At 42.4% G+C, this 12429-nt stretch overlaps 1 protein-coding gene across 1 annotated transcript; it reads left to right on the top strand.

Moving 5' to 3' along the window:
• Positions 1-371: 371 nt before the first annotated feature.
• Positions 372-1894, top strand: LOC147737383 (uncharacterized). Its single transcript, XM_086927909.1, has one exon. The coding sequence runs from the start codon at positions 372-374 to the stop codon at positions 1743-1745; it is 1374 nt and encodes a 457-aa protein (XP_086784035.1). The 3' UTR covers positions 1746-1894.
• Positions 1895-12429: the final 10535 nt, after the last annotated feature.

Below are 12429 nucleotides of genomic sequence, written 5' to 3'. Positions count from 1 at the left end.
CAAAGACAGCTTCTAATTAGGAGTATTAGGAGTGTGGCAAATGTTTGGTGGCTATTGCATTTTATTGTTAAAACAGAAATCAAATGTGTAAAATACCACACACATATAAAGTGTGTGAGAAAAACACAAGTGCTTTATCAGCCATATTGGCCCATCAGGAAATACAGTCAAGAGATGTAGACAAATATATACCCGACCCCCAGACACTAACCAAGAAAGAAGAATCATACACATGCAGCAAGAGCTTTAGTTTGTCATCAATACTCAAGCTTCATCAGCACACGAACACAGGACAAAAACCTTTCAAGTGCAGTGAACGTGTAAAGAGCTTTAGGCGATTATCAGTGCTTCAAAGTCATCTGTGAACACACATGGAGGAAAAACCATTCAAGTGCACTGAATGTGCAAAGTACTTTAGTAACTTATCAGAACTACAAAGACACCAGCGAACACACACAGGGGAAAAGCCATTCAAGTGCAGTGAATGTGTGAAGAGCTTTAGTCAGTTATCAAGCCTACGAAGACATCAAGGAACACACACAGGGGAAAAGCCATTTAAATGCAGTGAATGTTTAAAGAGCTTTAGTCGATTATCAGTGCTTCAAAGCCATCAGCGAACACACACGGGGGAAAAACCATTCAAGTGCACTGAATGTGCAAAGTGCTTTAATGAGTTATCAAACCTTCGAAGACACCAGCGAACACACACGGGGGAAAAGCCATTTAAATGCAGTGAATGTGTGAAGAGTTATAGTCAATTATCATCCCTACAAATTCATCAGCGAACACACACGGGGGACAAACCCTATCATTGTAGTGAATGTGACAGTAGTTTTCGTAACTCTTCAGCATTAAGGAATCATCAGCAAACTCACACAGGAGAAAAACGATTCAAGTGCAATGAATGTGGGAAGAGCTTTAGTCGATTATCAGACCTACAAAGACATCACCGAACACACACAGGGGAAAAGCCATTCAAGTGCAGTGAATGTGTAAAGAGCTTTAGCCAATTATCATTGCTTCAAAGCCATCTGCGAACACACACTGGGGAAAAGCCATTTAAATGCAGTGAATGTTTAAAGAGATTTAGTCGATTATCAGTGCTTCAAAGCCATCAGCGAACACACACGGGGGAAAAGCCATTTAAATGCAGTGAATGTGTGAAGAGCTATAGTCAATTATCATCCCTACAAATTCATCAGCGAACACACACGGGGGAAAAACCCTATCATTGTAGTGAATGTGACAGTAGTTTTCGTGACTCTTCAGCATTAAGGAATCATCAGCAAACTCACACAGGAGAAAAACGATTCAAGTGCAATGAATGTGGGAAGAGCTTTAGTCGATTATCAGACCTACAAAGACATCTGCGAACACACACAAGGGAAAAGCCATTCAAGTGCACTGAATGTGTGAAGAGCTTTAGTCTGTTATCAAGCCTTCAAAGACACCAGCGAAGACACACATGGGAAAAGGCATTCAAGTGCAGTGAATGTACAAAGAGCTTTAGTCGCTTCTCAAACCTCCAAACACATCAGCGAATACACACAGGGGAAACACCATTCAAGTGTAGTGAATGTGCAAAGTGCTTTAGTTGCTTATCAAACCTCCAAACACATCAGCGAATACACACAGGGGAAACACCATTCAAGTGCAGTGAATGTGCAAAGTGCTTTAGTCAGTTATCACAACTTCAAACACATAAACGAACACACACAGGGGAAAATCAAATTCAAGTGCACTGAATGTACAAAGTGCTTTAGTCATTTATCAAGCCTACAAAGTGATCAGCGAGCACACACGGGGGAAAAACCATTCATGTGCAGTGAATGTGTGAAGAGCTTTAGACAGTTATTAGACCTACAATGTTATCAGCAAACACACACGGGTAATAAACCCTATCATTGCAGCGAATGTGACAGTAGTTTTCGCAGCTCTTCAGCATTAAGGTGCCATCAGCGAACTCACACAGGAGAAAAACCATTCAAGTGCAGTGAATGTGCAAAGTGCTTTAGTTGGTTATTACAACTTCAGAGTCATCAGCAAGCACACACGGGGGAAAAACCCTATTATTGTAGTGAATGTGACAGTAGTTTTCGCTTCTCTTCAGCATTAAGGTATCATCAGCGAACTCACACAGGAGAAAAACCATTCAAGTGCAATGAATGTGGGAAGAGCTTTAATTGATTATCAGAGCTACAAAGTCATCAGCGAACACACAGGGAGAAAACATAGAAGGGCGCTGAAAGTGTGAAGGACTTTTGATAGAAGACCCGACTAGCAGTAAAGAAGAAAAACAGATAACAGTATTTTCAAAGTTATAAAAGTGTTTGTTTCCAGAGATTGCTCACTTGCGTACACAAAGCAAAGCATCATGATGCACCAAGATACACAGTTGGAGGCGAGCACAATGTGGATTAGAAGAAAAGAAACATTCTTGATTTTTATTTGGTGAAGAAGAGATACAAAGAAAAAATTAAATTGCACCTGATCACACTTCCTGTAAAAAGCAACACTGAACAATACTGGGACTAACAATGGTATTTTCAGCTAACTTGTGGGATTAGTGATAAAACCTATAAACCCAACTCACCCAGAGTGGACATGTCAGGGCTCTGGAGATGGAAGCTTCATTGGTAAAATGTATGTATTACTATTAACAAATGCCACTGCAGTATATGTAATGAACTAAAGCGAAACAAAGGTGTTCAAGAAATAACCTATTTTTAGATATAAAAGAGCATATAAAACTTTATAAATACAAAAATATACCTTGTTTTTAAGTAACATTTGCTGAATCTTTTACACACTGTTATCGGTTGATTGATCAGCTCGGACCTTATAACTAAGTGTGACCCTTGGCTCCTCCCCGACTTGGCTCTCCCTATTCATTTTGTGACTTGCTAAACTCTACTTTTTACCATAATTGAGCAACTGTAAGCAGCAGACACTGGTTTAAGAATGTGGTGAAATAGTGAAATCCCACATCAAAAGCATATATGTACCAGGACAATCCGTTGCACTCTCAGCAACTAGTCTTCCACACTGATTGTCCCTTGTTCTCAAATGTGCTGAAGGATTTGTCGTATGAATGCCAGAAGTGGCAGTGAGATTCATGAAGCTAAAGCTAACAGGAGTGTTTGGGAGATAGAGAAGAGGAGAGATAAAGTAAGCGAGAGAGACAAAGAAAGGGGGAGAAAAAGAAAGAGAAATGGAAGGAGGGGGAACGGCAGGTGATCTATATTCACCTTAAAATAGAAGAAGCAGCTGAATACATGTCAAGGTATGACATCACCAGCGAAATGGGCTGAACACCTGTGAATTTATATATTTATTTTTAGTAGCTATAGACCAATGTCATGCCAATAACAGGGCACAAGTAAGGAAAATACTAAAGGAGCCCATTATCATATGCAAATCACAAGGACGTCACATGTAGTGACGTCACAAGAAGTGATGTCAGGCCCTTATAATAATTTTCACATGAAAGGTCGATGGCATGTTTTAAAAACAATAAACATAAAATAATGTAAAAAGAAGTTTTTGGATTCCGTTTTTATACATCATGTTTTTTCCCACTATCAGTTTGTAACTAAACTCAGAAATGACTCAAAGTGTAAATATTTTTAAACAGATATGGGGAACTTGGAAATTACATTTTTGAACAGTTTTCAGCAGATAAATAAAATTTGCTTTTAATTTGCATTTGTTTCCTGACATTATTCTTTATTTAGCCCCTAAGCCCCAAAGTGTTTCACATTTACAGCAATAGAAGGGCTAATTTTGTCAAGTTTCTGTCCCTCTCTTGCGCCACTCACACAAATAAATAAAGGGGACGCTGCTAGTGGGACGGATAGTTACAAACACTCTGAGGCCTGTGTCTGCAGTGCTGAGGCACAAAGTAAGAAATCCCAATCCCAGTCGCAGGCTAAGGAGCTAGGTGGAACTGAGTCCCTTTTCTAGATAATAGTGGAGGGACCCCATCAAACTGTGTCGACCCCCAACTTGTGCTGTGCTGATAAAGCAATAGTGAATTTGAGTAATTTATAAACTGAAATGAGAGAAAGAAGAAGAGAGCGAGGTGCAGGATATATTAAAGAAAATGAAAAAAAGAGACACAACACAAGGAGGAAGTAGCAAGGGAGAGAAACGAGAGGGAGCGCTGTGGGGGAAGGTGGAATGGAAAGCAGAGAGAAAAAGGAGGGCATGGTTATATAAGAAGCAGGCTTGATAATCACCTGGCTTTCGTTAATAAGAACCAGTGCTTACTTTGTAAAAGGGGTGCAGCCGACACTACTGAGTATCGGGCGCTGAATACCAATGCAGTGTAGTCTTGATTCCACCTGATGCCTCTTTAATTCACCACCAGACACTCTTTGCCTCTTTATCCTACTCTAGCAGGTTTCTGCTTTCTACCTCATATTTCCTGGGTTTTTCTCTTGTTTTTTTTTCTTTCTATCTCCTGTGTGTCTTTCATCGTTTTGATGTGGAGCAGACTATAATGAGGAAAACAAGTTTAGTTCCAACAAAAATTAGTGTGATGTGTCTTACCTGTAACCACTGACTCAAATGAAGCACTGACAACAACCTGTGTATTAGGGTGTGATGATTAATACGGGAAACATACAGAATATGGAAGGAACGCAATAACATATAATTATGCAATATGCTGCAGTAAAAGGGACTTTTCACAGAGGTGAATGGACAGAACTCTATCCGCAGAGAGCAGAGTGAGACACCGCTCTGTCCGTTGACAGCAGAGTGGTACACAGCTCTCTCCGCAGAGAGTAGAGTGGTATACAGCTCTCTCCACTGACAGTAGAGTGGGACACGAATATAGCATGTTACAATGCGTGCCTTTACAAAGCAGTACTGTAGCAGGGTTTCCGTTCTCCCACAGAACTGTGCACAGAGATCTAGAACCTGGGTGAGTTAGGGTGACCCAAAACTCACCTTTGTTTCAGAAATCCCCTTACCAAGCTAACTACAGTGTCTCATCGGTACTAACAACTTCCCAATGACTTAGACAATTCAGAACATGAACTTAGGGTACCTCAGGTATCGTGGAACACATGAACACTCTTTCGTTATATAATCATTACAAACCAAAACTGGGAGCCAAAGAACACACGTGCAAGTTTGAAATGTTTATTTTTCAATGCAAAGTTCTCAAACGCAGTATCTTATATAATACCAACATACATATTATAAAAATCAGAGTTATCAGCATAGTCACTAATCCATAGTAAGCGAACGGTGATAGCATATTATAATGCAAAATCTATATAAAGTTTATATCACCTATATTTCGCGCACCCTATTTAGCATATTATATTATATCTAAGAAGGTCTCATTTGGGTTCTAGCAGGGCGGGCCCATACCTCTAATGGTCAGTAGGAGCAGATCACATCAACAGCTACCAGCTCTCTGCATGCGAAGCATCAAGTGTGTTGATTCATTCCCTGTAACTCTATCTTAAACCCGCGTAGAGCCCAATGTTGGCAGCAACATTATTTGTGTTATGTCTAACGTGGTGCGAGGATCAGGCCTCCAGCAACCTTGTGTTAGGTTATTCTTAGAGGGTGCAGTTCTCAGTGTGTAGACAGTTGTACCAAGTGTACCAAGCATAACTGATATCAGAGCAATAACATATTATTCTCAAATAAATCACGTCTTTCGTCTAGGTTGAAAGCTACAATAACAATTAGGTGTCTTGTGCAAACTGAAGCCGAAGGAAAATATGTTGTTTAAACATTTAATAAACACATGCTAACTTAACACAATATATAGAAACGCAGTCACCATATGACAGTACTTTACAACGTGGTTGTTACAACGACCGCGTTTTAACCTCGTGTGTCATTAAAACACAAGTCATTGCTCTAGGGGGCCCGCTGGACTTAGGAATAGTATTAATTACTGTTCCTACTCCAGTTTGCCCAACGGCAGAGAAGGCATTAGATTTAAAATCCAACACATTCCCTGGTGTTGCAAGCCTGGTAACAAAATTATTGTAAAGACCACATTGTAAAGTAATGCATTGTGTCTGTTCTGTAGTAAACATTGTGTTCGAGGCATATGAGCTGCAGATTGTACTCTTAACAATAGATCACCACCTGGTGTTGGGCTCAGGTGATTGCAGGTTGTAGTCACGAGATAGGTGACTCCTCCCTTGGACAATACTGCGCATGGTCATCGACTCCATCCTCAGATTGTTTTTTTCCGCCACTGGGTTCGGATGAAAGTTTTCTGCTCCGGCTAGAAAACACTTTTTCTGCATTTTCGAAGCGTAAAACTTTAGTTCAACTTTTTCGACATCGAATAGACTTTTCGACATCACCAGCTAAATCCCGGTGCGTCGACGCGGGCCGTTGAGCCTATCGGCGCCGTACGGCCTACGCCTCATGGACAGCACTCCATTCAAAAGATGCCCGGTATGTCGAGCAAAATTCCCTCATAGTGACCATCACGAGGTTTGCAACCTCTGTCTCTCGCAGAACACGACGAGTCGACCTGCACAGCCTGTGTCTCCTTCCGATCTAAGAAGACCATTCGGGATCAGAGGGCCCGTCAACACGAGATGAGGAGATCAGCGCCAGCACCCGAGGCCATCTTTAAGGAGGAGATCGTCGAAGAAGACGTCTCCGAGGACGAGAACCCACTCGAAGATATCTCTGAGTACGAGGCTCCACTCGCCGCCGAGGAAGACTCGCCTGATCTTCAGATCATATCGGGAGCAGAGGACTCAGACGATTCGATTCCATCTCGACAACCTTGAGTACCACTGCCCCTGCACAACAGACACTACCCAAACAAAAGGCAATGATCAGCACTCCGCCCACTGGTAATAAACCCTATCATTGCAGCGAATGTGACAGTAGTTTTCGCAGCTCTTCAGCATTAAGGTGCCATCAGCGAACTCACACAGGAGAAAAACCATTCAAGTGCAGTGAATGTGCAAACTGCTTTAGTTGGTTATTACAACTTCAGAGTCATCAGCGAGCACACACGGGGGAAAAAACCCTATTATTGTAGTGAATGTGACAGTAGTTTTCGCTTCTCTTCAGCATTAAGGTATCATCAGCGAACTCACACAGGAGAAAAACCATTCAAGTGCAATGAATGTGGGAAGAGCTTTAATTGATTATCAGAGCTACAAAGTCATCAGCGAACACGCAGGGAGAAAACATACAAGGGCGCTGAAAGTGTGAAGGACTTTTGATTGAAGACCCGACTAGCAGTAAAGAAGAAAAACAGATAACAGTATTTTCAAAGTTAGAAAACTGTTTGTTTCCAGAGATTGCTCACTTGCGTACACAAAGCAAAGCAACATGATGCACCAGGATACACAGTTGGAGGCGAGCACAATGTGGATTAAAAGAAAAGAACCATTCTTGATTTTTATTTGGTGAAGAAGAGATACAAAGAAAAAAATGAAATCGCACCTGATCACACTTCCTGTAAAAAGCAACACTGAACAATACTGGGACTAACAATGGTATTTTCAGCTAACTTGTGGGATTAGTGATAAAACCTATAAACCCAACCCACCCAGAGTGGACATGTCAGGGCTCTGGAGATGGAAGCTTCATTGGTAAAATGTATGTATTACTATTAACAAATGCCACTGCAGTATATGCAATGAACTAAAGCGAAACACAGGTGTTCAGGAAATAACCTATTTTTTTTATATAAAAGAGCATATAAAACTTTATAAATACAAAAATATACCTTGTTTTTAAGTAACATTTGCTGAATCTTTTACACACTGTTATCGGTTGATGGATCAGCTCGGGCCTTATAACTAAGTGTGACCCGTGGCTCCTCCCCGACTTGGCTCTCCCTATTCATTTTGTGACATTCTAAACTCTACTTTTTACCATAATTGAGCAACTGTAAGCAGCAAACACTGGTTTAAGAATGTGGTGAAATAGTGAAATCCCACATCAAAAGCATATATGTACCAGGACAATCCGTTGCACTCTCAGTAACTTGTCTTCCACACTGATTGTCCCTTGTTCTCAAATGTGCTGAAGGATTTGTCGTATGAATGCCAGAAGTGGCAGTGAGATTCATGAAGCTAAAGCTAACAGGAGTGTTTGGGAGATAGAGAAGAGGAGAGATAAAGTAAGCGAGAGAGACAAAGAAAGGGGGAGAAAAAGAAAGAGAAATGAAAGGAGGGGGAACGGCAGGTGATCTATATTCACCTAAAAATAGAAGAAGCAGCCGAATACATGTCAATGTATGACATCACCAGCGAAATGGGCTGAACACCTGTGAATTTATATATTTATTTTTAGTAGCTATAGACCCATGTCATGCCAATAACAGGGCACAAGTAAGGAAAATACTAAAGGAGCCCAATATCATATGCAAATCACAAGGACGTCACATGTAGTGATGTCACAAGAAGTGATGTCAGGCCCTTATAATAATTTTCACATGAAAGGTCGATGGCATGTTTTAAAAACAATAAACATAAAATAATGTAAGAAGAAGTTTTTGGATTCCGTTTTTATACATCATGTTTTTTCCCACTATCAGTTTGTAACTAAACTCAGAAATGACTGAAAGTGTAAATATTTTTAAACAGATATGGGGAACTTGGAAATTACATTTTTGAACAGTTTTCAGCAGATAAATAAAATTTGCTTTTAATTTGCGTTTATTTCCTGACATTATTCTTTATTTAGCCCCTAAGCCCCAAAGTGTTTCACATTTACAGCAATAGAAGGGCTAATTTTGTCAAGTTTCTGTCCCTCTCTTGCGCCACTCACACAAATAAATAAAGGGGACGCTGCTAGTGGGACGGATAGTTACAAACACTCTGAGGCCTGTGTCTGCAGTGCTGAGGCACAAAGTAACAAATCCCAGTCGCAGGCTAAGGAGCTAGGTGGAACTGAGTCCCTTTTCTAGATAATAGTGGAGGGACCCCATCCAGCTGTGTCGACCCCCGACTTGTGCCGTGCTGATAAAGCAATAGTGAATTTGAGTAATTTATAAACTGAAATGAGAGAAAGAAGAAGAGAGCGAGGTGCAGGATATATTAAAGAAAATGAAAAAAAGAGACACGACACAAGGAGGAAGTAGCAAGGGAGAGAAACGAGAGGGAGCGCTGTGGGAGAAGGTGGAATGGAAAGCAGAGAGAAAAAAGAGGGCATGGTTATATAAGAAGCAGGCTTGATAATCACCTGGCTTTCGTTAATAAGAACCAGTGCTTACTTTGTAAAAGGGGTGCAGCCGACACTACTGAGTATCGGGCGCTGAATACCAATGCAGTGTAGTCTTGATTCCACCGGATGCCTCTTTAATTCACCACCAGACACTCTTTGCCTCTTTATCCTACTCTAGCAGGTTTCTGCTTTCTACCTCATATTTCCTGGGTTTTTCTCTTGTTTTTTTTTTCTTTCTATCTCCTGTGTGTCTTTCACCGTTTTGATGTGGAGCAGACTATAATGAGGAAAACAAGTTTAGTTCCAACAAAAATTAGTGTGATGCGCCTTACCTGTAACCACTAACTCAAATTAAGCACTGACAACAACCTGTGTATTAGAGTGTAATGATTAACACGGGAAACATACAGAATATGGAAGGAACGCAATAACATATAATTATGCAATATGCTGCAGTAAAAGGGACTTTTCACAGAGGTGAATGGACAGAACTCTATCCGCAGAGAGCAGAGTGGGACAGAGCTCTGTCCGTTGACAGCAGAGTGGTACACAGCTCTCTCCGCAGAGAGTAGAGTGGTATACAGCTCTCTCCACTGACAGTAGAGTGGGACACAAATATAGCATGTTACAATGCGTGCCTTTACAAAGCAGTACTTTACAACGTGGTTGTTACAACGACCGCGTTTTAACCTCGTTTGTCATTAAAACACAAGTCATTGCTCTAGGGGGCGCGCTGGACTTAGGAATAGTATTAATTACTGTTCCTACTCCAGTTTGCCCAACAGCAGGGAAGGCATTAGATTTAAAATCCAACACATTCCCTGGTGTTGCAAGCCTGGTAACAAAATGGTTGTTGTAAAGACCACGTTGTAAAGTAATGCATTGTGTCTGTTCCGTAGTAAACATTGTGTTCGAGGCATATGAGCTGCAGATTGTACACTTAGCAATAGATTACCACCTGGTGTGGGCTCAGATGATTGCAGGTTGTTGTCTTCTTGGAAGAAGTCTTTGTAGTCACGAGATAGGTGACTCCTCCCTTGGACAATACTGCGCATGGTCATCGACTCCATCCTCAGATTGTTTTTTTCCGCCACTGTGCTCGGATGAAAGTTTTCCGCTCCGGCTAGAAAACACTTTTTCTGCATTTTCGAAGCGTAAAACTTTAGTTCAACTTTTTCGACATCGAATAGACTTTTCGACATCACCAGCTACATCCCGGTGCGCCGATGCGGGCCGTTGGGCCTATCGGCGCCGTACGGCCTACGCCTCATGGACAGCACTCCATTCAAAAGATGCCCGGTATGTCGAGCAAAATTCCCTCATAGTGACCATCACGAGGTTTGCAACCTCTGTCTCTCGCCAGAACACAACGAGTCGACCTGCACAGCCTGTGCCTCCTTCCCATCGAAGAAGACCATTCGGGATCAGAGGGCCCGTCGACACGAGATGAGGAGATCAGCGCCAGCACCCGGAGCCATCTTTGAGGAGGAGATCGTCGAAGAAGACGTCTCCGAGGACGAGAACCCACTCGAAGATATCTCTGAGTACGAGGCTCCACTCGCCGCCGAGGAAGACTCGCCTGATCTTCAGATCATATCGGGAGCAGAGGACTCTGACGATTTGATTCCATCTCGACAACCTGTGAGTACCTCTGCCCCTGCACAACAGACACTACCCAAACAAAAGGCAACGGTCATCACTCCGCCCATGGGGCCCAGTCAAGACCGAAATTTACCCTCCAACGGCCCCCCTTCGGGCTCGGCTCGAGGAAAAAGACTACGCCTTCCGGTGCCTCGGCGCCGAAAAAACCACATGTGCCAATTCCACCTCCTCCATTGGCACCGAAACATCCTTCGACAATGAAGGACTCTTCGACACCGAAGCCAAAACGCCCTTCGGTGCCCAAATACCCTTCGGCACCCGAACCAAAAGACACATCGGTGCCGAAGCCAGGAACCGTACCGGACCCGAAAGCTTCGACTCCGAAAACCTCCGGTTCCAAAAATAAGGAAGGGAAGCTATATTCCGGCACTGCAGGCCCAACAAAACCTGTCTCCACGCCCAAATCTTCAATATCGGTACCAAAGACTCCAGACAAGCCTAAACCACGTTCGGCCCCGAAAAAATTTCCACAGGACTCAATCACTCCTCCTAAGGCAACAAACACTAAGCAACCCCTATCGGCACCGAAAAAATCGACGCCGAAGAAGTTTATAGAAGAGGAAGATCTGTTTAGACCAGATCCTAGACAGAAAAAAGTCCATATTAATCCAAAAACTGGATATGTGGAAGCAATTCCTTATAAAAAAAGACCAGCAGACACACCACTTCCACCTGTGGTTCCTGCCAAAAAGGATAGTGCAACTTCTCCAATGCACCCTTCCTCTCCTTCACCTTCTTCCTCTCCTATTACTCCATATATTGAACCTATACCTTCTCCTGCTCAATTTCCTGCATCATCACACCACACTGACGAGGAGTATGATTTAGGTGGAGGAATGAGGTACCAGAGCCACATACATACCCTTTAGATGAGGATGTCAATCCAGAATATCCCAAAGATGACGATGCATATAATTTTTCACCAGACATCCCTGATCCTCAATACTACCCAACAAAACCTTCCCCTCCAGAGGATAGTATTGGGTTTAATCATCTATTAAACAGAGCTGCCCTTTACCATGGAGTTTTAATGCACTCTGATGCCATTGAGGAGGATTTCTTATTAGACACTTTTGAACAGTCACAAAGGTCTACTCAAATATTACCCATGATCAAAGGAGTCATTAAACATGCTCCAGACATTTTTAAAGATCCAGTACGGTGTTGGGTGCTAAATCCCAGCATAGAGAAAAAGTATAGACCAGCACCAGCTGATCCATTCTACATTAAGGGACATCTGCCACTAGACTCTTTGGTAGTGTCAAATTGAGGAAATATAAATTTTATGGTCAAGAAATGTTCCCTAACGTGTACCCCACCGTCTCCATGTACGAGCTTAAAGTGCATGTAACTTCCCTCCTGTGCCAGCTATGAAGACGCAAATACATTTGCGTCCAACGTTAACATGTTCTCTTTCAGATCCACCCTGAATGGGTCGGATATTCCGTTCCTAAGTATGCCGTGCCACCGTCTTTGTATGGTGCACTTTCACGTAATTCTGGCTCTGTGCGAGCTAGGCCCTGTTTTCTGTCATCAAGCCTTTTCTCAAAGTCATCTCTGCCTCCTGAAACTGCAGCGTGGGATGCCCCCCCG

This window comes from Lissotriton vulgaris, chromosome 1_1, assembly GCF_964263255.1.
Source record: "Lissotriton vulgaris chromosome 1_1, aLisVul1.2, whole genome shotgun sequence".
NCBI classification, from domain to species: domain Eukaryota; kingdom Metazoa; phylum Chordata; class Amphibia; order Caudata; family Salamandridae; genus Lissotriton; species Lissotriton vulgaris.
Note: the sequence above shows the minus strand (reverse complement) of the source record. Positions and strands in the feature narration are given on the sequence as shown.

Coding starts and splice junctions, on each gene's coding strand:
- LOC147737383 (XM_086927909.1), top strand. CDS start 372: ATGGAGGAAAAACCATTCAAGTGCACTGAATGTGCAAAGTACTTTAGT.